The 25,179-nt window shown below is 39.2% G+C and overlaps 1 protein-coding gene across 15 annotated transcripts in view; it reads right to left on the bottom strand.

Annotated features, from left to right (window-relative positions):
- The window catches only part of SLC17A1 (solute carrier family 17 member 1), a 75,338-nt gene that overhangs the window by 29,908 nt on the left and 20,251 nt on the right, over positions 1–25,179 (bottom strand). For 10 of the 15 annotated variants that reach the window (XR_005990134.1, XM_041770081.1, XM_041770082.1 and 7 more), the window contains 4 exons: positions 24,787–24,919; positions 24,564–24,711; positions 12,501–12,591; positions 5,090–5,229 (listed from right to left, as the gene is read on the bottom strand). Coding sequence is in view for 10 of the 15 variants with exons in the window: in XM_041770081.1 (XP_041626015.1) it covers positions 5,092–5,229; positions 12,501–12,591; positions 24,564–24,711; positions 24,787–24,919 (510 nt within the window). In the remaining 5 variants the exon portion in view is untranslated. Of the gene's footprint in view, positions 1–5,089; positions 5,230–12,500; positions 12,592–24,431; positions 24,522–24,563; positions 24,712–24,786; positions 24,920–25,179 lie in introns of those variants that run through there. The other 5 variants (XR_005990135.1, XM_041770084.1, XR_005990136.1 and 2 more) reach the window with 4 other exon arrangements.

Raw genomic sequence — 25,179 nt, 5'->3', positions numbered from 1 at the left:
AGCAGACTCCCCACTGAGCAGGGTGCCTTATAGGGGGTTTGATCCCAGGACCCTGAGATCATGACCTGAGCAGAAGGCAGAAGCTTAACTCACTGAGCCACTCAAGTGCCCTGGAAGGTTGGTATTTTAAATCAGAGGAACAAACGTGAAATATTCAAAAAAAGATGATGTTGGGGCACCTGGGTGGCTGAGTGGTTGAGCATCTGCCTTTGGCTCAGGTGGTGATCCCAGGGTCCTGGGATCTAGCCACACATCAGGCTCCCCACAGGGAGCCTGCTTCTCCTTCTGCCTCTTTCTCTGTGTCTCTCATGAATAAATAAATAAATAAACAAACAAACAAACAAATAAATAAAATCTTAAAAAAAAATATGATTTTGGTAAAACTCATTCACTTGGAAAACAAATCCAAATTCCTACTAAGCTGTTCATTAACCATCTGTAAGTGATGTAAAGACAATAAAGATACCATGAATTTTCATGAACTCCTCTCTCTCCTTTTCTGACCCTGTGGGCTCACAGCTTCTTAATGGTGGCAAGACAAAGGACTGCCCTATTTAATTGGCTGACACAGCCTATTTATAAAGCTTGCGGGAGTAAGCAAGTAATACATGCAAGTGTGGAATCACCGTATTGTACACCTGAAACTTATATAACCTCTGTGTTCACGATACTAGAATTAAAATTTAAAAAAATATAAATAAATAAATGTTAAAAATAAAATAACAAGCTTGAAGGAGATTAAACTCTGCCAACAGTCCTTAGTAACCTCCCGGCTAATTGGCCAGGTAGCTGTGATAATTTCAAAGGGAGAAGCCACAGGACCCAGTCCACACCTGGGTGCAATGACCCAGTCCACTCTAGGGTGCGCTGGGGAGGAGAACCTTTTCTGTCACTCCCGTGGTTTCCTTCTGTCTCCAGCTTCAGAGAGAGCTGCAGAACTGGACAGTCTATTTCTCTTTACAGGCCCAAACGCATTCACCTAAATCTATCGGTTCAATAAAATCATTTATATCAACAAAATATAACATGCAAAATTTTTAAAGATTGGAGGCCCACGCACGTAACTATACCTTTTCACTTAAAAACCCTCTATTCAAGTTTTGTATTGTTATGTAAACTACTGGACAGCCTTACTGACTGGTTTACCCACAGTAAAGTGATTACTAGAGGAAGTCCTATAGGAAAAATCTTACTGTAGGAATTCCCCACCCCACACCCACCTCTAAAATAGGCAACTGATCAGATACAGAAAAGCAGGAAAACGAGGGAACTCATGCCAGTACATACAAGGGCTGTTTGCTAAATTCCAGACAAGGAGGATCCAGAGAAAAGGTGACACTGGGGTCAACTCACAACCTCCTCCGGACTCCGGAGCTCCACTCCTTCCTGTGGGGAAGCAGGAGGGGCCTGCCGCAGGCCGGGGGCTGCAAGGCATTGCCAGGCACCTAGGGACCCCACAGATCCTGGCTCTTAGCAATTATGGGGGCCCAAGCCCTTTAGCTTACGTTGGCTCTGGGCCGGAGGAGAGACACGTGACTATGACTCAGCCCTTTCCAATTCCCACCCTCCACCCCAGCTTCTGCAATCAAGATGCAAAGTTGAGATTGACCCATTTTGCAGCAACAACGTGTCAGTCTGTGCCCGGGAAACACCGCTGATTGTGCAAACTGTCTGGGCGCTGCCTACTGGCCCCAGCTCTGAAGATGCAGGCTGTGGAAGAGGCCTCTCATTCTTTTCTCTACCACGGGAGACAGGGCCCTGACACCTGTGCCAGGTCCCCACACCGGCTGTCGCCTGCGCCGAGGTGCTCACGACGGGTTTCAAGCTCCCAGCCCTACAGAGCCAATCTGATGGAGGATGTAAGGGCGACCACAGTGAACAGGAGACAGATTGCATCCGTTAGGTGTTTGGGCAGTTAGAAGCTCAGGCAGGCTCCCTCCCAGCAGGAGAAAAGTTACTAGAAAAGTCCAGTGCATGAGATATTTTGGAAGGGAAAAGAAGGCAGCAAAATATTGCATACTAGGGATGCCTGGGTGGCTCCGTGGTTGAACAGGTGGCTCAGTGGTTGGAACGGCTGCCTTTGCCTCAGGTCGTGATCCCCCGGGGTCCTGGGATGGAGTCCACGTCTGGCTCCCCGCAGAGAGCCTGCTTCTCCCTCTGCCTGTGTCTCTGCCTCTCTCTGTGTGTCTCTCATGAATAAATACATAAATAAATAAATCTTTAAAAAAATATTGCATGCTACTGAAAAGTGGACACATTTTCAAAGAAGATTTAATCGGAATGTAGAAGCATAACCAGCATTTAAAATACACCACAAGCCAGAATTAACTAGTGGGGGGCAAGGGGGCAGAAGCAAGAGGGCCACAAAATAGGGAAGATACTGTTTGAAGGGGATATAAAATCAAATGACAGAAAATGAAGTCAGAAGACAGAAATTGTAAGGGTAACAAATACCGTTGGATTAAACTCCTCTCTACAAAGGAGGCAGGTCTCAGAGTGGATGAAATATTGGTAAGAAACACATATAAAGTGAAATGACTCAGAAAGGTAGAATTTAAAGGTGATAGAACTCTCTTCCAGAATCAGGAGCAGATGCACACACACAGAAGTAGGAATCATAAAATGGAAAAGGCCAATTTTGCAAAATAAAAATTAGATTTCCAGTTAAGATATATATATCCAAATCTTTTTGATATTGTATAAGATAACCTCAGGGTGTTTAATAGTAACTGCTTGGTGTAAACAGAAATTAATAGAAATTATAATGGAAAACTTAAGTCTAATTTTTAGATTTTAGAAGGTCAATATATAATCCAAATAAGATTTATAAGGTCCAAATAAAGTAATATGATCACTACCATAGTTCTGCCCAACTCTGAACCTTGGCTATAGAGGCCAAATCTTTGCTAATTCTTGTGGAATATTTCCTAGTGCTGTTAGGTGCTTATTCATAAGGACAACCTCATTAATCTCTACATTAAAATATTTGTATGCCCTCCCATATTTTTCAGCTGCTGGTTATATTTCATTCACTTACACAAAATTTAGTAACTAAGACACATTTAATTCCAGATCCAGAATTTTGTCATTTCTAATCAGCAATCTTGGGTAAATGCATTTTGATGAATTTTTGTGATGCCCCATTATGGAAATTCCTACTCCTGGCAATACAGAGTCAATTTAATTTTTTATTGATATGATCAGATTTCCCTCCATCCATCACTTGGGTCATTCCTTTCAATAAATTTTCCTAACTAGTTATTATTGTTTAACATGAAAAAGTTTTTTTTCTGGGGTCAGGAATGGTTGGTCAGGAAACTTACTGCATGTGTTTACTGTATGAGACTTTCCATTCAACCCACTTTGGTTTTCTAGGTAAGTGATCATGTCATTCACCCATAATGCTAATTTTACACTTTTCCAGAGTTGATTTTTTGCTTTTTCTCTCTCTACGCCGTCTTCTTTAGTGAAAATTCCACTGCATCTTGCATGGATAAAATACCAACCCATGCACTGACCCAGCGCATTGGCCCATAAATCCCACCTTCTCTTGACTCCAATGAATAAATTCTAGGTTATATTCTAGGCCAACCTCTGCTCTGGGCTTGGGTTTCATCCCCTCTGGATGACTCCAATACCTTCATTCAGCATCTGTGCTATCTCTCCTGCATCAGGAAATTACTCTATTGAATTATACCATCAGCTTACACACTATTGCACCTAATTCTAACACAGGCAACAAACAATCCACATTCCCCTATAGATTCTGTGCCATTTATCTGATCTCTTATTCTTGCCGTCTCTCATCTCCTCAGCTCACACTCCCTCCGTCCCTCCTTCCCTTCATTCCTTCCTTTCTCCTTCCCTAGAAAACAGAGAGAAAACTGCCCAAAACAAACAGGTAACTCAGTGAATTGCTCTTTTAATCACTGCCATGGGCATGAAAGTAGAATATTTCTAGAACCTCAGAAGTTTTCCATGTGGTCTACCCTAATCATGACATCTTCCTCTCTTTGAAAGTAACCACTACTTGGACATTGAGAACCATGTCTTCTCTGCATGGCTCTACAGATTTATCAACCACATATGTGTCCCCCTCCCCCTTCCTGGTGTAGTTTTGCCAGTTTTAAAAAATTTAATGTTTTTAAGTCTCTTTTAATCTAGAGGCTCCTGTTCTGTCCTTTTTCTCTTGCTTAATAACTTACTTGTTGAGAAATTTAGGTCCTTTGACCTGTAAAATTCCCACAGTTTAGATTTGCTGATGACATCCTTAGGATTTAGTTCAATTCAACGTGTTCTGCATTCTGTAGTCTCTGCATTTCTCACAAAACAGTAGCTATCTCTAAAGGCTTGATTGTACTCAGTTGGTGTGTGTAGCAAGACCTGGGTGGTGGTGTGTTTGTGTTCTTTCATCGAGATGTATAAAATGTGTCTGTATCTCTCTGTGTGATGTTAATAGCTATTGATGCATAAAACCTGGATCCTTTCATTCCCTAGAACTTGCAAACTGAGGATATTCTACGTGTATCAATTCTTATTTATGTATTAGCTGAAATAATTCTATAAGAGAAAGGTCTATTTATTTACTCCTGACAGAGTCTAGAGAAGAAAGGCACAATATCAGATTCTCTTCTGAACTTTAACAGACCTTTTGTCTCCGTCATTCATTCTAGTCAGGGTAAAATCCATTGGTAAATTCTCAGACCTTGTGCACTTTAATCCCTTGGTAGCATTTGCCAGGGGTGCTTGGGCCCACCTTTTTCACTCCTCTTCTGAGATGCCACATGCTTTGGCTGTTCTTCCTGCTCCATCGAGGGCCCTTCCCATCCCCTCGAAAGCTTTCCTGTGTCTTTCCAAAAATTTCTATCCCGGCCTCAGTCTCTCCCCAGAATCTCAGAGCAGCACTTCCTCTGGGACGCACCCACCTCCCTGTCAGGATCCCAGAGAGTTTCAGACATTCCGTGGCCCCCTTCATCCCCCAAAACCAAACTCCTTAGCAGCACCGTGGTTTGCTCAGGGGTCACCCTCAACCCCACCCTCTCTAGCACCCCCAGTTGCAAAATCTGACCTCAGGCTGATCACTTCTTACCTTCAGAGGCGTGTGTGCTCTTGATTGCCTTTAGCCCAGTCCTGAATATCTGCTTTTCCAAATACGAGACAGAAAAGTAGGCATAACACATCAATGACTGCCATCAGTATGAAAATTTTAAACCAGGCAGATTCCGGATCCTGAGGGATTATAGTGCAAAGTGATTGTAAATTAGCAGTCTTGAGGTACTTTGCAACACTTCCAATATAATATTCAAACTAGTCTAGGCTCACTTAACAGACATGGAAAAATATACTCATAAGGAGAAAAAAAATTGTAATTTCACTCTACAAGGATAATTACTATTTATCTCTCTACTTTTTAAAAGATTTTATTTATTTATTTATTTATTTGAGAGTGAGCAGGGGAGGAGCAGAGGGAGAGGGACAAGCAGAAGCCCAAGCTGGGATTCAATCTCACCACCCATAGATCATGACCTGAGCCAAAACCAAGTCAGACCTTTAACCGACTGAGTTACCTGGGTGCTCCCTATCTTTCTACTTCTTGATTTATGTCTATGTACATATAACTTTTCTTGTAGAAAAATGATGTAACTATGTACATAGTGCTTAAGCCAAGAATGCATATGCTTTTTATTGAGAAATTTATTATAAACATGTTTGCATATCAAGAAATATTCAACTATATCATAACCTTTACTGAGTGATTAGTAATCCAGAGTTTAGATTTATAAAACTTATAAAATATCCCTTATTTCTTTATATTTGTTTTTCACTTTTTGCTGCTATAAATCTGAATATCTCGGTAGTTCATTACATACCCATCAATGCTTTTGTTTGTTTGTTTTCATCATTGCTTTTGAATAAAATTTATCAAATACCTTTTCCTTAATTATAGCATTTTTTCTTTAAGCCGATTAATCTGATCAGTTTCATTAATAGATTTTATAATATTGAGCCACTTTTACTTTCATAGAAAATGGCTTAGTTCATTATGGTGTCATAGGCATATATTTTAATATGCTGGTGGATTCTATGTACAGGTAATTTATTTCATTTTTGCATCTATATTCAAAGATGACATTGAATTTTAATTATGTTTGAGATTTGTTTTACTATTTTGCCTTTTACCTTTTTTATCAGCCGAGATTAAATTTTATATAGTTAAATGTATAATGCATCATGATGGGATTTAGGTGTCTGGTGCCAAGCTTTTGAAGGATGTCCAACCCAAAGTTTATATAATTATTAAGTCCTATTTTACTTTAGTATTTTCATAGTTTCCTTTCTTCATTTACATTTTTAATCATCTAGAATTAATTTTGTTGTCAGATATAAGAACAGACTATAATTGTATTTTTCTATAAGCTGGCTTCCCACTATGGTTTTTTTTAAAAAATAAAGCCACTGTCTTTGGTTTGAAATGAAACTTTATCATTTAGAATGTATTTTTTTCAGGACTTGACCAAATCATTATCAGTCTTATTTAAAATATAATTAAGAGTAGGGTTGCTGGGTGGCTCAGTCAGTTAAGCATCTGACTCTTGATTTCTGCTCAGGTCAATGGCTCTGTGCCGGGTGTGGAGCCTGCCTAAGATTCTCTCACTCCCTCTCCCACTGCCCCTTCCCACTCTAACTTGCATGCTCTCTCTCTCTCTTTCACTCAAAAAAAATTTAAAGTCAGCAAAATAAAATATAATTAAGAGTAGACATTTACAAAATAAAACTATTTGTTTCCTTCAGATGAGAAATTGAACATATGTAATTATAGTGATTTCTCTAATTAAAGCATGCCAAGCTTGACAGGACAGCAAACAGAAAGTCAGGAAAAGGACCGAGATGTGCCCAGAAATTTAATGATAGATAATAAAGTTTCAATAATTTTCAGTTAATAGAATTCACTGTGATTTGGACCTGAAGTCCAAAAGTCCAAAATATGATATGACTCCCTCTTCATGTAGTTTCACTGATTTTGCTTTCATATGTGTGTGGTTTTCTTCATTTGGATTTTGCATGATTTTCAGTGTTTTTTTCCCATAGGTACTTTGTAATATTGGTTGATACTGGGCTTTAGGGCAGCCCCGGTGGTGCAGTGGTTTAGCGCCGCCTGCAGCCCAGGGTGTGATCCTGGAGACCCCGGATCGAGTCCCACATCCGGCTCCCTGCATGGAACCTCCTGTGTCTTCTCCCTCTGCCTGTGTCTCTGCCTCTCTCTCTGAATAAATAAATAAAACCTTTTAAAAAAATAGAGTTTCAAAAAAAAAAGATACTGGGCTTTAGACTTTTATTTTTTTATTTTTTGGCTTTAGACTTTTATACAATATAATATCTAACTTTGAATTCTACCCTCTTCCAGGACAGTCTTTTTTTTACATATAATGTTATTTTGTTCTTCTACATTTACATCATATAAACCTGTGACTTACTTTTCTTGACCAATTGCATTTGCTAGTATTTCAGAATGCTGCATAATAAGATAGCATTTAGAAGGGTATGCACATGATGTTATAAATAGCTGTTATGGTTGAATACATGAACATCTGGTACTTGCATGCAGATCTGATTTGGTAAGCCCTCATAAGGTTTTGGTGTCATTTTGGCCATTTATAGCTAGATACATCAAGACTTAGAGTAAGAAGTGTTTCCAAGTGGCATAGCTTTTAAGTAGCTGAGTTGAGATTTGAATACTCACTGTAGATTTTTTTTCACTGTAAATATTTTTAGGAATATGAATATCTTTGTTCATCCAGTTTTCCCAAACTTTTAGCATAGAGTTGTTCTTAATATTCTTAGCTTTTAATCTATAGTGTCTCTCCAAAAGTTTCTCTTTCTTATTTGGTATTTCGAACATTTGAATCTGTCTCTTGTATCCCACTCCAGAAAGATTGTCTATCTAATTAATCTTTTCAAATTACCAACTTTTTTAAATGTTTTTTAAAAATTTTTATTTATTTATGATAGTCACAGAGAGAGAGAGAGGCAGAGACATAGGCAGAGGGAGAAGCAGGCCCCATGCACAGGGAGCCTGACGTGGGATTCGATCCCGGGTCTCCAGGATCGCGCCCTGGGCCAAAGGCAGGCGCTAAACCGCTGCGCCACCCAGGGATCCCCAAATTACCAATTTTAAGTTTTGTGTTTCTTCTCTATTGTTTTATTAACTGTAGAATTTATTTCTTTTACCCTTATTGCTTTAATCTTTCTTATTATTTGGGTTTGCCTTGTTTTTCCTCCCGAGCTCTAGAGTTGAATGCTTAGCTTATTTATTTTTGATTGGCTTTCTCGTGTTTTATTTTAGAAATATATCAAGTTATAAATTACCCTAAATGTCCAATATATTTCCACATGTAACAATTTCATTGTCCTTTACTTCTAAGTGTTACTGAATTCTCTTTTTGATGTTCTTTTAAAACTAAAAATTACTTACTGTCATGTTGTTCAGTTTATAAACATATGTGATCTTTTTAGAAATCCTATTGGTCATAGTTTCTAATGTTATTGCACTTTGGTTTTCTATAGAATATTTATCCTTTGAAGTCTGATTTGCCATCTATTCTCAGTGGAAGAACTGAGCTAAATCACTGAGTTTGACAATACAGGCAACTGACAGTCTAAAATGTTATTTCTTACTTTCAAAATATGAGTGGATTTTCTATTTATCTATTCTATCTTTGATTTCCATCATAATTTAATTGTGATTGGAGGACATATTTTGTCTAATTACAGTCCTGTTACAATTTCTAGGATTTACATAATGGCACAGTATATAGTCAATTTTTGTAAATGTTCAAGGACATTTATATACCTTGAAAGGAATGAGGATTCTGTAGTTGTTCAGTGTGGCATTCCATATATGTCAGTTAGGCCAAGTATGTTAATTGTGTTGTTCAACTCTTTTATATTTTTACAGATTTTTTTCTCCTTGCTGCAATAATTACTATAAGTGGTATATTAAAATTTCTCACTGTAGCTATCTTTGTATCTTTTAATGGCAGAGATTTGGTTTTTTTGGTTATACTAGGGTGCACAGCAGGTTGGCTAGGAGCTATGCTTTACATCTCTTCATCCCCAGATCCAGGATGGTAGAGATACAGTCACCATTCTGATTGTTACCAGTCGCTGTGTCATAGGGAGATAATGGCCTTCTGATTCTTAACACTTCTTTTCAGAATTAACATACATAACTACTTCTCATACATCATTGGCCAAAATAACTTGCATGAATACATTTAACTTCATGGAAGTGGGAAAATGCCAAGAGAAGAACCAGAAAAAAAATTATTGTTGCAATAAGTAGCTCCTAGTCTACTCTTTTCATCACCAAATATTTGATTCACTCACTTTACTCCACACAGAACACACTAATCAGAGCAGACCACTCCAAAGCCTACCAGTCCCTACATTCACTTTAGGATCTGATCAAAGAACACTCAAGCGCACACCGAGAGGTTGCTCTCAAAATGTCCACCTAGCAGAGTGCCAGCGTTACTGTAAACCAGTAGCTCCTGTTTGTCTCCTAATCTTATTTTTATGAAAGGAAGTATTTATGACGGCTGATGGATGGTTGTGCTGCACTTTGCACCCGATGCCACAACTAGGTGGGACTCTGGGTTTATGTTGCCTCCTTTCCGGAGAAAGTGAAATTTTTACACTTGTGCAAAGGAGAATGAACTGAATGTTGGGTGACTGGAAGAGTGAACCCATGTGACATTTTTGGTCCTCCTTCCTGGTACACGATACAACTGTACTTCACAGCCCCCCTGAAGTCAAGGTTAGTCGGGTTTGATTTGGACAATGATGTAAAGCATGTGCTTGGTTATCCTTTGTTGTTGCAGGAGATTGCACTTGAAGAAAACTATTTCTGGTGATGGTTGAGTGGGTGAGGCCTCTCCTCCCAAGTGGTATTTTTGCTTCCAGATTCATCTGCGACTCTAGCAAATCATAACCCCCTTAAGTAAGGTTGGATATTTTCTGGTCTGCCCAGATGACTCAAAGCAGCCTGTAAGGACTGCTTTATTTCTGTTCACCTTTACTCCTTCCATGCAACACTTGGAAGGTCTCAGACTCAAATAAGAATTAGTTTATTAGGGTCCTCATCCTTGGTAGACCCTCAAAAGTAACCAAAAAATCTGCTTTCCTCATCCCAGTACAAAATACCCTGTAGTCCTTGGCTTAATTCTTTCAGTTCCTGACTTCTTCCAGATGTTGCCTGTTAAAGTTTTCCATGTCCCGGGTTCTCTAAGGCTCTTCTCTGAAGACTCTTTATATTTTCCCAACCTTTTAAATTGCCAGGGGTTGCTCAGCAGTTTGGTGGCCTGCCTTGGGCCCAGGGCATGATCCTGGAGTCCCGGGATCAGGTCCTGCATCGGGCTCCTTGAATGTAGCCTGCTTCTCCCTCTGCCGGTGTCTCTGCCTCTCATGAATAAATAAATAAAATCTTAAAAAAATAAAAATAAATTGCCTTTACTAAGAGAATCAACCCAAATTACTTACTGTCATTAATGGAATCAGAAATCTCACTAATTAGCTATATTTCATCTGAAATTTTTTATTTCAGTTTTTATATTTTTAATTGGTTCTTTGTCAAATCTTGTGCTTATTTATATTTTCAATGCTCTCTTTTGCTTCTTTATACATATGCATTGATTTCCAGTGTCTCTGAGGGCCTGATTCCAAGGTTATTTTTTATTCTTCTTTCACAAGACACCTTATTTCTTTACATGTTTGGTGATTTTTGATTGATTATAAAATCATTTTCAATAAACCCTAACACATGAGAAAATCATGGAGTATGAATTTAGAGTGCATTTCTCCAAAAAAATTTTACTTGCTTCCACTAGGCATCTGGGGACTACTTGAAATTCAATGCTTGGCTTATGGCATTTGAAACAGAGTTTGAATTTGGGCCTCAAACCCTTGTGAAAATTGGTTTATTGTTCCAGATGTCCAGAGGAGTCTTTATTCAGTTTTTCCATTCCCTTTGAAGCTGAGCCTGTGAAACAAGTTTCCTTACTGGACAGAGACATCTGGGCAGACACAACTTTGAACTGTTATGAAGCCATTGTTTCCTCCCACCTTTTGGAAGTCAGCAGAGAAGTTAAGTTAGCTCACCTAGCAACTTTTGGAGGTCTACTCAGCATATCCAAGTGAGTTAAATGGAAGAACAGGCTGAGTGGGCTCTATACTCAGGGAGAAAACAGCTTGGTTTCCTGGAATTCTGTTTTTCTATTGAGACCACTTTTCTGACCAAGGAGTTTCCATAGTGCTATTTCCTGCCTTTCTGATACCATAAGTACATAGATCATGATGGTGGAGAGTTCTTCTTTTTGGGAAATTTGACTATGGTGAATGCAAACCATCTCTCCTTGGTCCATGTCATGGGATAACATGACACCTTAGGATTCTACTACTTCTCACCTTAGGATTTTCCTCCAAATAAACCAAGCTTGTATATAAGCTATATGGTACTAGTAATGTGAAGGTATAGTTCTTTGTGATTATAGATTTGTGCCAGTGCTTCCAGTCTGACTTTTTTTTTAAAGAATGGTTTTGGGATAGTCTCTCTTATTCTTGGTTCGTTCATCATAGCTGAAGCTACAGATCAACCAGCAAGGGTTACTGAACCAAGGCAACCCAAAGCTTCAGTGGGCATTGACCTCTCTGGGATCAAGTTCTTCCTTCGTTTTTCTTTTTCTTTTTTAAATATTTTATTTATTTATTCATGAGACACACACACACACACACACACACACACACAGAGAGGGGGGGGGGGCGCAGAGACACAGGCAGAAGGAGAAGCAGGCTCCATGCAGGGAGTCTAATGTGGGACTCAATTCTGGGTCTCCAGGATCATGCCATGGGCTGAAGGCAGCACTGAACTGCTGAGCCAAGTGGGTTGCCCCCTTCATTTTTCATCTCTGAAATTTTTTCTCTTACATCTTTTTTCAAGATCAGGTATGCATTGAAAATGATTATTTAAATTTCATAGAGCATTTTAGCATTCTTAAGAAGATTTCAGGTAACCTTGTCCCCCACACTTATAGAAACACAAATTGGCCTTTATAGAGGGAATTCTTTTGATCTCTAATTCTATTTGCTCCTGATTTTTCATTCCTTTTCTAACAAAACTGAATCTTGTTATTTATATTGCCATTCACTCAGCCAAATTCCTGTTTGGATCCAGCCACACATTCATTGTTAAAAATCACACAGATGTATTTCTGTTCCCATGACCAATGACTAAAATGTTCCCAGCACAACTAATTGACATCCAATGAGAAATCATATTATATATGGATTCAGAGGGATGCCTGATCTGACCAAGTTTAATGTGAGAGAAATGTCATTACTCACCTCCTACTGATGTCACTTCCACAATTGTTTGCATATATATCACCTTCTTTCTCTGTATAAGATATGAGAAAAGTAACCACCCATATCTGGATGCTCCTTACCTGATTAAGGATCACTCCACACAGAGTAGAAGAAATTAGTCTTCCTATCATCCCAATTACAGCTGTAACTCCTTTAAGGAATCCGTAAAAACTATGTAAAAAAGACAGATGTAAAGTCATACAAATGCTACAGGAGAATTTAACCTAATGAAATGAGAAGTAACAGAGATATATTTTGATTTCCTGAATTTTTCATTCCTGTTTTTCAAATTTCATTAAAATATCAAAAAACTATGTGGATATAAGTAACTTTCTGGTTGCAGTACAAAGTCAGGAAGGTTGGCTTTCACAGTAAAAACTATTAAGAGATTGAGAAAGTGAGCAAGATTAGAAAATCTCTGAATACAATTGAGAAATTCCGAAAGTGATGCTTATTGGTGATGGGAACTGATTTAAGGTTAACACAAAATCAAAGGACTCTGTTCACCTGGTCTATGCCCACGGTCCCAGAGCTACTGGCCCCAGCGATTGCTCCCAATGTTCAGATGAGGAAGCCAGAAGCTTGGTTTCCAAGCAACTGTGCTTGGCCAGTCCTGGGTACCCAAACCCAGTTAAGCAGAAAGTGAACTACAAAAGCAGGGAAGTCACAGAGAATGAATGATAGAGTAGGGGTCAAATCCATCAGTCATCGAGAACGAGGAAGTGCCTTTTGGAGAGCAGAATCAGTTGGTCTTACTAAGAAAGTAGTTCTCTCCAGGGTGGGGAGTATTTGCCTTTCCTGTTCAATACATTTCACCATTAAAAGTTCTATGTTTTCTTTTCTTCTGTTTTGTGAGAGTGAGGGTTATCTGGTTGTTTTGCTCCGTGCATTTTATTTCCTAGGTCTATTTTATTCCTATTCTGCTATTGAATATGGGAGGGAATATATAGTTTATCTATTAGTTTCTCTGTCCCTTAATCAGAGGGGTATCACACATGGGCTGAGAGTCCTTGCATGTTGGGCTGTATGCAGTCACTGGATGGAAATTGGATTTGCTTTCTACGGGGAGCTGAAGAGTGTGTTCTAACGTATAAAGAAAAACATTTAAGGGGGAGGGGCAAGATGGCGGCAGAGCAGGGTCCCCAAGTCCCCTGTCCTCAACAAATTACCGAGAAAACATTCAAATCATCCTGAAAATCTACGAATTCGGCCTGAGATTTAAAGAGAGACCAGCTGGAACGCTACAGTGAGAAGAGTTCGCGCTTCTATCAAGGTAGGAAGACGGGGAAAAAGAAATAAAGACACAAAAGGCCTCCAAGGGGGAGGGGCCCGCGAGGAGCTGGGCTGAGGCCGGGGCGAGTGTCCCCAGGACAGGAGAGCCCCGTCCCGGAGGAGCAGGAGCTGCACCAACCTTCCCCGCGGAAAGGCCTCCCGGGGAATTGGAGCAGGATCCCCAGAAAGGCGGGGATGCCCTCGGGCTCCCTGGGACAGTAACAGGCACCTGCGCCCCGGGGAGATGCGCCGAGCTCCCTAAGGGCTGCAGCGCTCGGCGGGACCCGGAGCAGCTCGGAGGGGCTCGGGCGGCGGCTCCGCGGAGGGGGCTGCGCGGCTCCGGGAACAGCTCGGAGGGGCTCGGGCGGCGGCTCCGCGGAGGGGGCTGCGCGGCTCCGGGAACAGCTCGGAGGGGCTCGGGCGGCGGCTCCGCGGAGGGGGCTGCGGGGCGGGAGCGCGAATCCAACAGCGCAGGCGCCGGAGCACAGGGCGCCGGGACACAGCCCAGGATCCGGCCTCCCCCGGGACAGGCAGAGGCCGGGAGGGCCCAGGACAGCGAGGACGCTCCTGCCTGGAGCTGAGCAGATCAGCGGCCCCGCCCGGGAGCCCCCAGGCCCTGCAGACAGAGAGCCCCGGAGCTACTGCGGGAGCTGACTCCAGGGTCCCAGAGCTGCCCCCGCCACTGTGGCTTCCTCCCGGGGCCTCACGGGGTGAACAACCCCCACTGAGCCCTGCACCAGGCAGGGGCAGAGCAGCTCCCCCAAGTGCTAACACCTGAGAATCAGCACAGCAGGCCCCTCCCCCAGAAGACCAGCGAGACGGACCAGTTCCAAGGGAAGTCAAGGGACTTAAAGTACACAGAATCGGAAGATACTCCCCGTGGTTTTGTTTGTTTGTTTGTTTGTCTTTTTGTTTTTGTTTTGTTTGTGCTTTTTTTTCTTTCTTTCTTCTTGATTTCGGATTGCTTCCCCCACCCCACCCTTTTTTTTCTCCTTTCTTTCTTTTTCTTTCTCTTTTTCTTCTCTTTTTCCCCTTTTTTTTCTTCTTTCTCTTTTTTCTTTTTCTCTTTTCTTTCCTTCTCTCTCTTTTTCTCCTTTTCCCAATACGAGGCTTAGAAAAGGCTTAGAAAAGGCATAAGTGGCCCTATTCCCACAAAAATCCTAGGGGTCCTATTGCTAAAATTAATCAGGTAACTAAATTCTGGGGACAATTGGTGGTTTCGATCCCAATCTGCACCTATGATTGCTCATAACCTTAAATGTTTTTCTTTTTTTTTTCTTTTTATTTATTTATTTATTTTTAATTAATTTTTATTGGTGTTAAATTTACCAACATACAGAATAACACCCAGTGCTCATCCCGTCAAGTGCCCCCTCAGTGCCTGTCAGTTTCACCTAAATTGTCAGATTTACTGGCATGAAGTTGTTCATAATATTCTGTTATTTCTTTTTTATATGCTAAGGCTTACCATAATGCATGCTTTGTCATTATGGGTATTGATAATTTTTCTCTATTTTTCTTAATCAGTCTTCATTATTTCATTAATTTCATTAATTTCCAAAGACCCAACTTTTGACATTGTTGATTTTACTTGTCCTAATCTTCATAATTTGAGGGGTGGGGTTAATTTGCTGCTTTTTTTTCTGGCTACTTGAGATAAGAAACATAATCATTGACTTTAAGACTTAAATGTTTTTCAATATATATGTTCAAAGCTACATATTTCTCTCTAGGCATGATTTTAAAAGCATCCCACATGCTTTGAAATGTCCTATTTCATTATACTTTAAAGTATTTTCTAATTCTAATTGTGATTTCTTCTTTAACTTAAACATTACTTTCAAATCAATGGGGTTATGTATCTTCTGCTTTCAATGGCAACCTTAATTCACTGTGATCAAAGAATATATTCTGAATAATTTCAAGCATTTTAAATCAACTGCAGCTTGCTTTATGACCCAGCATATCATTAATTTCAGTAACTGTCCCATAAGCAACTGAAAATAACTTGAATCCTCTCCTTGTTGATTGTAGCATAGTGTTCCACAGATGTCAATTAAGTCAACTCTGTTAATTTTGTTCTTTATTCCATTATCCTTACTAGCTTTCTGTCTACCTCTATTTTTGCACAAGCCATTGAAAGAGCTTATGAAAGTTTCTTCCTTCATTGTACATTTGTCTAGTTCTTTGAGTTCTCTCAATTCATAATGAATATAATTATATTCATTATGATCTATAATGATCTTATATGATCTATAATCTATAGTATTGGGTTCAAACAGAGACATAATTCTGATATTATGAACTAACATTCTTTATTTCTAATAGTGTTCTATTTTTTTCTGATACTTCCATAGTTATTTCAGGTTTCCTTTGGTTAATATTTGTTTGGAATACTTCTTTCTATCCTTTAATTGCATCCTTATTGTGTCCTCATGTTTAATATGTCTCTTATTTGCAGCATAGAGCTGTATTTCCTTTATTATTGAGTTTAACAATCTTGATACTTACTTGAAATATTTCATATATAGTAATATAATTACTAATATACTTGTGATCATCCTTATCTGTTCACTATTTATTTTCTTTTTGACCTCCTCTTTTATATTCCACTTTTTCTTCTAGATTTATCCATTTCATTTTATTTTTCCTTCCATGATATTATTTCACCGTTCTTCTCAAGCATTGAAGATATTATGACATGTACTCTTTCCTTAAGTTTATTACAAATTACAGTTTTACTATTTTTTGTATGCCAGAGCTTAGAACATGTTTAAGATTTTAGTATTTTGACATTTCTGTTTTATCTCCCTGCTGCTCTTTGCATTATTTCATCCTGTATTTTAATTCCTTAATGTAATTTGTTTCGATACACATTTCAACTCACAGGTTATTCTCTATTGGTTATATGGATCAATAGCCTCTGATTACACACATATTTACCCTGCCTAATTGCTCTTCAGTCCTTCTAACATATTCAGATTTCAATAGAAATAATTTCTTTATAGTATATCTTTTAGTGAAGATCCACTGGTGACAATTTCTCTAAAAACATTTTTATTTTGCTTTGATTTTCGAAGAATATTTTCAGTAGGGATAAAATTTGAGATTGACATTTATTTATTTTTTAGCTCTTTATAGAGCTCATATCATTATCTTCTGGTTTTCATAGTTTCTGTTGAAAAGTTAGATGTCAAGGTTATTACTACTACTTGAAAGTGGCATGCCTTCTTGCTCTAGTTCTTTTAAGATCTTTTTCTTAGTCTTTAGTTTTCAGCATTCTTACTATATATATAAATTACAATTTACATTTCATCGTGCTTGAAATTCACAGAGCTGTATGCATCACACACACACACATACAAATCATTACTGGATTATTTGGGGCTGTTTTCTCTTAAAATATTGCTTATGTTATGTTTTATCTGTCCTTTCCTTCTGAGACTCAAGTACAGATTTGTTAGCCTTTGCATTTTGTTCCACATTTCCATTATGTTTCTTATGATATGTCTTCCTATTTATCAATCCTAATTTGTTGTCAAACCTGTCTATTAAGATCTTAATTTCAGACATTTTATTTTTCAGTTCTAGAACTTTCATTTTTTAAAATAGATTCCAGTGCTGATCAAATTCTTTATCTTCTCTTAAGCTTTTCCCCGGGTTTCTTGGGTATATTAATCATAGATATTTCAAAGTTCTTCTTACCTGGCAATTTCAATACCTGTATTGATTGTAGGACAATTTCTAATCCATTTTATGGTTATTTATCACATGGCCCTATCCTTTGTTATGCCTAGTAATTTTTACTAAATTCTGGACATGGTGAGTAAGAACTATAGGGACTCCAAGAATATGTTATATTTTGCAAGAAAAGATTCACCCTTTTCTCTAATAGATAGATTTAGAAGGGAGGGTGTGATCACTTTAATCTAATTATTGAATGAACTAAGATGAGGTTAGGTTGCAATTGTAATAAGACTCAGTTTACCTGTAGTATCCTCCAATTCATTAAGTAATACCCTCCATACTATTAAATGGAGAGCTCAGTATATCCAGCCAGGTCCCTCCAGGCCTCATTAGATCTTGTCTCCTTAGTATAGACAGTATAGGAAATTCTGTCATGCTTCTTTTATGGTTTTGGTTTAGATTTTTGCCATTTGCCCCAATGAACTTCAGAATTCAACAAATATCTCAAGGAAAAGCTGACTTTATGTGTAAATTTCCTTAACTTTCAGTATTGTCACTCCAGCCCTTTGCAACCCAAACGCTGGACTAATTTCTCTATCCAGAGCAGCAGGCTTGTCCTAGGGCCAAATCTGGATTACCAGCCTTTTGCTAATTGGCAAATAACCCCAAGGAAAAAGTGATGGGAGTTGTCAGCTGACGTTGCAAGTGCTATCCTCTTGTATCTTTGGTCCTATTGGCCTCTGCTGCTGTCTGATGCCTTGGGTATTTTATTTTATTTTTAAAGATATTTTAAAAAATAGTCTCTATACCCAATGTGGGGCTCAAATGGTGATTTTGAACAACCCGGAGACCAAGAGTCACATGCTCCACCAACTGAGCCAGCCAGGTGCCCTTACTTTTGGTATTTAGCGTTTTCAAATTTCCCTCAGCTGGAGTGTCAATCATTCACAGCTTGCCCAATCCTATGTTAAAGTTGAACAGTTTTCTCAAATTTTGCTTTACAGTTTAAAATGTTAGGTGCACAGAAATTTAGTGTATTATATCTTCTAGTGAATTAAAGTAATTATTAAAAAATTCTTTATCTCTAGTAATGCATCTTGCCTTAAAGTCTACATTGGCTGATCTGTTTTCCTTTAGTTTTCTTTTAATCTGTTACATTTTGTTACTGCTTTTATTCCCATCCAGATTAACTCAAAATTTGGAAGATATAGTCCTTTTATATTTTATGTTTTTCTGCTGCATTTAATTTAATATGATCGTCATTCTGTTTTTTCCACCTATTTTATGTTCCTTTTTAAACTTCATTTCTTGGATCCTTTTTCACTGTGTTTTTAAAATATCATCTCCTTTACACTTTTACTATCCTTCAATAGTTGCCCTAGAGATTAAAACATATATTTTTGACTGAGTTTGGTTTGATATAAATGACTATTTTTACAAATTCTCATTAATGAAAGTACCTTAGAACAATATTCATTTATACCCTTTCATCTTTTGTCTTTTTTATTGTCTTACATATTAGTCTACATATATTTTTTACCTTATATGGTATTGTTTTCTTTTGCAAATTCAGTAATTATTAGATTTACTCTGCTTTTTTCCCTCTCCCTCTTTATTTGTTCTTGTATTTCTATACTTCATCTGTGATTATTTTGCTTCTGCCCAAAGAATTCCCATTTAAAAGGTCTTATTTTTTTTCAATTTTTATTTATGATAGTCACACACACACACACACACACACAGAGGCAGGGACACAGGCAGAGGGAGAAGCAGGCTCCATGCACCGGGAGCCCGACGTGGGATTCGATCCCGGGTCTCCAGGATCGCGCCCTGGGCCAAAGGCAGGCGCCAAACCGCTGCGCCACCCAGGGATCCCCCATTTAAAAAGTTTTCATTGGAGGTCTTTGCTGATGAATTCTCACAATTTGCCTGAAAATATTTTTATATTACCTTAATTCTTTGAAGGAACTTTTTGCTGGATATAGACCTCTAATTAATGATGATTTTCTTTTTTTCCGTATTGAAGATTGGGTTCTAGCTTTCATTGTTTCTGTTGAGAAGGGAGCTCCCAGTCTTATTATTTCTCCTTTGAAAGCAATGTGCCTGGGCACCTGGGTGGCTTAGTGGTTGAATGTCTGCCTTTGGCTTGTGTCATGATCCGGGGGTCCTGGGATTGAGTCCCGCATCAGGGTCTCTGCAGAGAGTCTGCCTATGTCTCTGCCTCTCTCTGTGTGACTCTCATGAATAAATACATACATACATACATACATACATAAATAAATAAAGTCTTTTTTAAAAATGAAAGTAATGTGCCTTTTGCTATGGCTGTGCTTAAGAGATCTCTTTTTCTCTCTCTCTGCCTTTCTAGTCTTAGCAATTTTACTACGACAAGTCTAGGAGTGGTTTTCTTTATATTTATCCTATTATATGTTGGTAACTATGACATCTTTTTTTTTTTTTAAAGACTTTATTTATTCATGAGAAACACACAGAGAGAGGCAGAGACATAGGCATAGAGAGAAGCAGGCTCCATGCAGGGAGCCCGATGTGGGACTTGATCCCGGATCTCCAGGATCACACCCCAGGCTGCAGGCGGCACTAAACCGCTGCACCACAGAAGCTGCCCCTAACTATGACATCTTTAATGACTGTATTCTCCTCCCAGATTCAGAAGTCTTTAGCATGCTATGGCTTTACTTAAAAGAGATGCTTTCATTCTGTAGTCAGAGAAACAAACAGTATCCTCAATGCCAAGAATCCTGAGTATTTTGACAATTCCTCTGAAAACCATTACACATCCAGAGGATGGAGCAGTTCTTTTGACCTTAGAGTAGGTGACAATGTTTTATGGTCTTATCCTCATGCCACTCAGTCCTCAAACAGTAAGTATGTGATATGGGGGATGAAAACAAAGGTTGGTCTAATGCAGGGTAATTTTCTGGAAAACAATCAGCTCTAAATTTGCTCATCCTTCAGTTGCAACAGCCCATGGTAAAGGGCATTTGGAAGTTTAAATAGTCATTAAAGTAGACTCTCAATTTTATTAATTATATATTTTGGCATACTATGATTTAGTAGAGCCTGAATAGGATTCTGATGTCTGAACTATAGTTCAGACCCACATGGAGGGAAATTCAAGGGTGTACAATCCATCCAATCAGTCAAAAATAATTAAAAGCTATTGAAGTCTTTTTGGAGCCTCCATTTAAGAATGTCAAGGCAATGACAATTTCTTCTTAATGCATTACAGAACATCTCTAGAGTTCTCTGTGCTTTTCTATTCTTGCACCAAAGTGATGGAAACTATTACATTCTTAGGTCTTCCCTCTTTCAATCTTATTTCCCAAATGATATTCTCAACAAAATCACATTTGCTTGTTTCTTTTACCTTCCAGACCTTTTTTCCTGCACCTTTGTTTTGCTCCAAACTATATAATCCCTGACTTAGAACTCTTTAGTTCTAACAAAGACTAAATTTCCCTAAAAAGACAAATTAGAAATTTATTCTCTAAGGGAACTCTCTTTAATAGGTGAGGGAGGTATATGATTAGGAACATTCTTGCTTAAGTAAGTTTGGTCTTTATCTAATTAATGAAAGATAAGTTTAAGCAATACAAATTGATATGGTTGAGCTGTAACACACATATGCCCCCAAAATTGAGGATGAACTAAGAATTTTTTCCACTTTGTAGATTAGTATATTTATTCTCTCTGGCCCTACAAAATTACCTGGCTTACATGGAATTTGGGTCCATTGGAATGATGCAACTTAGACTAAGTCCTATGTTACTCAAGCCATTGCTGGTTGAGATTATTCTGCATCCTCCTGACCAGATGCTAGCAAATAGCCCTATTGAGGGAGTGACTACAGCTAGTCAGTTGGAAGCAGACATGTAGGTATGAGCCCTCAGTGCTTATTACGGTGTGACTTTACATAAATTCTTTTTACTGGTCTTTTGTTTCCTCAGCCATACTATAATGGACAGTTTCTCATCCATGCTGGGTCATAACAGGCACATAAAAAATGCTCAATAAATTCTAGCTATTGGGGATCCCTGGGTGGCGCAGTGGTTTAGCGCCTGCCTTCAACCCAGGGCATGATCCTGGAGTCCCGGGATTGAGTCCCATGTCAGGCTCCCAGCATGGAGCCTGCTTCTCCCTCTGCCTGTGTCTCTGCCTCTCTCTCTCTCTCTCTCTCTCTCTCTCTCTCTCTCTGTCTCTCATGAGTAAATAAAAAAAATCCTAGCTATTTATAATTTCTTCTATTTCTGTATATATTCTCTCTCTCTCTCTCTCTCTTAAAAAGATTTATCTATTTATTTAGAGAGAAAGAGAATGAGCAGGAGGGGCAGAAAGAGAGGGAAAGACAATTTCAAGTAGACTCTTCACCGATCATGGAGCTCCATGTGGGGCTCGACCCCAGTACCTTAAGATCATGACCTGAGCTAAAACCAAGAGTCAGATACTTAACCGACTGAATCACCCAGGTGCCCCTATTTCTATATACATTCTTTTTTTAAAGACACATTCATTTAGTGTCATGATCAGACTCTTATATTTAGCAATCAACAGCATGGGTGGAAAAAAAAAAACTACACTAAAACCCTTTGTTGGAATGCTTTACATTTTCCACAGAACAGAAACTAAAATAACCTGTCATACAATTGGTCACAAATACAGTCCTCGAGTTTTCTGCCCATACACATAAGTATTGTCTAAAACATGTCTTCTTTGTAGCAGCTAGGCCCTGCCACCACTGTGCTTGGCTGAGTTCACAAATCTGTTGTAACCTGTAGCTTCCCTGTCACTTCTCTGGCTCTCTTCTCCTGCTAAGCTTTGTTTCCTGGAAGTAATTGAAACCTTCTGCCACTGGAACTAGCTGCTGCTGCTGGAACTACCATAGCCACCTTAGTTTCATGGTTTGGCAAAGTATTGACCTCCACCACCACAGGGGCAGAGCTTCTGCCTCCAAATTTCCCTCCTTCTATGGGTCCAAAATTTGAGGACTGAGTGTTGTAATTGCCCAAATCATGACAGCTTCCGCCACCTTCAAAGTTGCTTCCATCATGACCAAATCCATTATAGCCATCTCCACCACCACCCTATCCACTACCACCTCGACTACCACCAAAACCACCTTACCCGCTGAAGTTTCCTCCACAACCACAGTTGTCATTCCTACCAAAACCACCCTCCACAGCGACCACCAAAGTTTCCAGAACCACTTTGACCTCTGGCTGGATGAAGCACTACCCATCTCTTGCTTCAATAAGGCTTTACTTACTTCACAGTTGTGACTTCACAGTATGGGATTTTTGAATGACAATCTTGTCTACAGAGTCATGGTCATCAAATGTTACAAAAGCAAAACCTTTCTTTCTGCCACTGCCTTGGTCAGTCATGATCTTAATCACTTTAACTTTCCCATATTGTTCAAAATATCTCTTAGTTGGTGTTCTTTAATGCCACCAACAAAAATCTTTCTCACAGTTAAGTGGGCACCAGGGCTTTGAGAATCTTCTCTTGATTCAACCCTCTTTGGTTACACAACTCTTCCATCCACCTTGTGTGTCCTTGCATTTGTGGAGGCATCCCCCTCCTCCACAGCGACATATGTGACAAACCCAAAGCCTCTGGAGCCCTTAGTATTTGGATCTCTCATTACCACACAGTCCATTAGCATTCCCTGTTGCTCAAAATGGCTCCTCAGACTTTCATTGGTCATTTCAAAGCTCAAACCTTCCATGAAGAGCTTCTGCAGCTGTTCAGGCTCTTTGGGAAACTCTGGCTTAGACATGACAGTGGTCGGTGGGGAGACTTTAACAGTGCTTCCTCAGTGGCATCCATGGGCAGAAAGAACCATATATATTCTTGATTTCAAGATGCCTGCGGCTTAGTTGATGTTGTGCCTTCTACATCAAATAATCCTTACATGTTTTATATAATTCCAAGTAATCAGAACTCCTGCGAGCATTTTTAAGAAAGGCCTTGGAACTGAATAAAACAAATGGATACCTGTCCTCATTACTCCGGCACTCACATTGTATGGATATCATGGGCAAGATTCTTTATAAGAATTGAGACAGAATATGGATTATTCTTTTTCTTGATTCTGCCTCTCTACCCTACAGCCGCTATTTTGCTAAATTTCAGAGAATTCTGTTCCTGATGGATGCATGTTCCCCAGGGACTACTAGCCCTATAAAGTACAAGGTAAACAGTGCCCCCCTGGAACTATGCAAATGGCAGGGCTGCTTCCATCAGCCATACTTATGTATCTTTTAAAAAGGTATAACAGTAAAAGCAAAAGATTTTACCAGACAGATCTAGATTAAAATCCTAGATAAGATCCCAAACCAGTGGTGAGATCTTAGGCCGACAAGTATCTGACCCTCAGTTTCCTTAGTTATAAAATAAGTATTACTATCTGTTGGGTTGTCATGAGGATTCATAATATATAAACATGCATACAATAACAATAGCCATGAGGAACAGGTAACCATTATACAGTGTTCGCTATGTGCCATGGACTATTCTATATACTTGACCTGAATTAACTTATTTAATCCTCTAATGACCCACAGAAGTAAGTATTCCCTTATTACTCCTATTTTATTTTATTTTATTTTATTTTATTTTATTTTATTTTATTTTATTTTATTTTATTGGTGTGAAACAGACACAGAGAAGGTAAATGATTTGCTTGGGGAGAATGGTCATGCTGCCATTAAAACCTGACCTGGGGAATCTCTGAAGGGCTCAGTGGATTAGCACCTGCCTTTGGCCCAGGGCGTGATCCTAGAGTCCCAGGATCGAGTCCCACATCAGACTCCCTGCATGGAGCCTGCTTCTCCCTCTGCCTGTGTCTCTGCCTCTCTCTCTCCTCTGTGTCTTTCATGAATAAATAAATGAAATCTTAAAAAATAAAAAAAATTAAAAAATAAAACCTAACCTGACTTGAGAATCTGTGTTCTGAATCACTAGGCTATACTTCATATGTATTTATGAGTTGCAAACATTAATATATCATTAGGCACATAATGATTACTTACATTATATATCTGAACTATATTGATGCTTTTTCAGGAAGCATTTTGGACTGTTGGCCATGAACTCCAAAATAGTTGAAATCTTAAAACACCCTGGAGAGTTTGAATACAAGAAAGAGATTTTTAAAACTCTACCTGGGAGCGATATCCAAGCCATTTATAAGTACTCCACCCATACAAAAGCTTCCTGTTGAACTGGCAAGTATCAGAAAAATGATCATGCTATAAATGCTGGAACTCAGGTAGAGCAGACACAAACTGAAGAAGGCAGGCAGGAGAAGTCCTGGGGAGAGATTCAGACATGCGGTTAGGTGAGGCGAAGGGCCTCAAGGGCCTTGAATGTCCTGGCTGTTCTTACCTAGAGTGTTGAAGAGTTTCCGGATGGTAATTAAGCGGAGGATATTCCTGGACAGGAAGAAGTCTGTCAGGTGACCTACTAGGATGCCAAAGCTCCAGGCAAACAAATAGGGGAGAGCCGACAGCAGCCCATTCTGGAAAATAAATGTTATTGTGAAGGTGAGTATGATAGAGTCATCCCTAAACTAAAATTCAGTATCTAAAATTTGTACCACCACACAAGAAACCATCAACATGCAACTTCAGAATTCATACTTGGGGCCACACCACCCAAAAGAAAGAGGAAAATAGTTTGGGGGTCAGAAAGAGTTGTCAGAGCCTGTCTAGTTTTCTGTTCTTAGAGTCACAGGACCTGAAAGTCCTGGAGAATAGAAATTGGAAGTCTACATTTGGG

This window comes from Vulpes lagopus, chromosome 10, assembly GCF_018345385.1.
Source record: "Vulpes lagopus strain Blue_001 chromosome 10, ASM1834538v1, whole genome shotgun sequence".
Lineage (NCBI taxonomy): Eukaryota > Metazoa > Chordata > Mammalia > Carnivora > Canidae > Vulpes > Vulpes lagopus.
The sequence above is the reverse complement of the archived record's forward strand: the minus strand, read 5'-3'. Positions and strand labels throughout refer to the sequence as shown.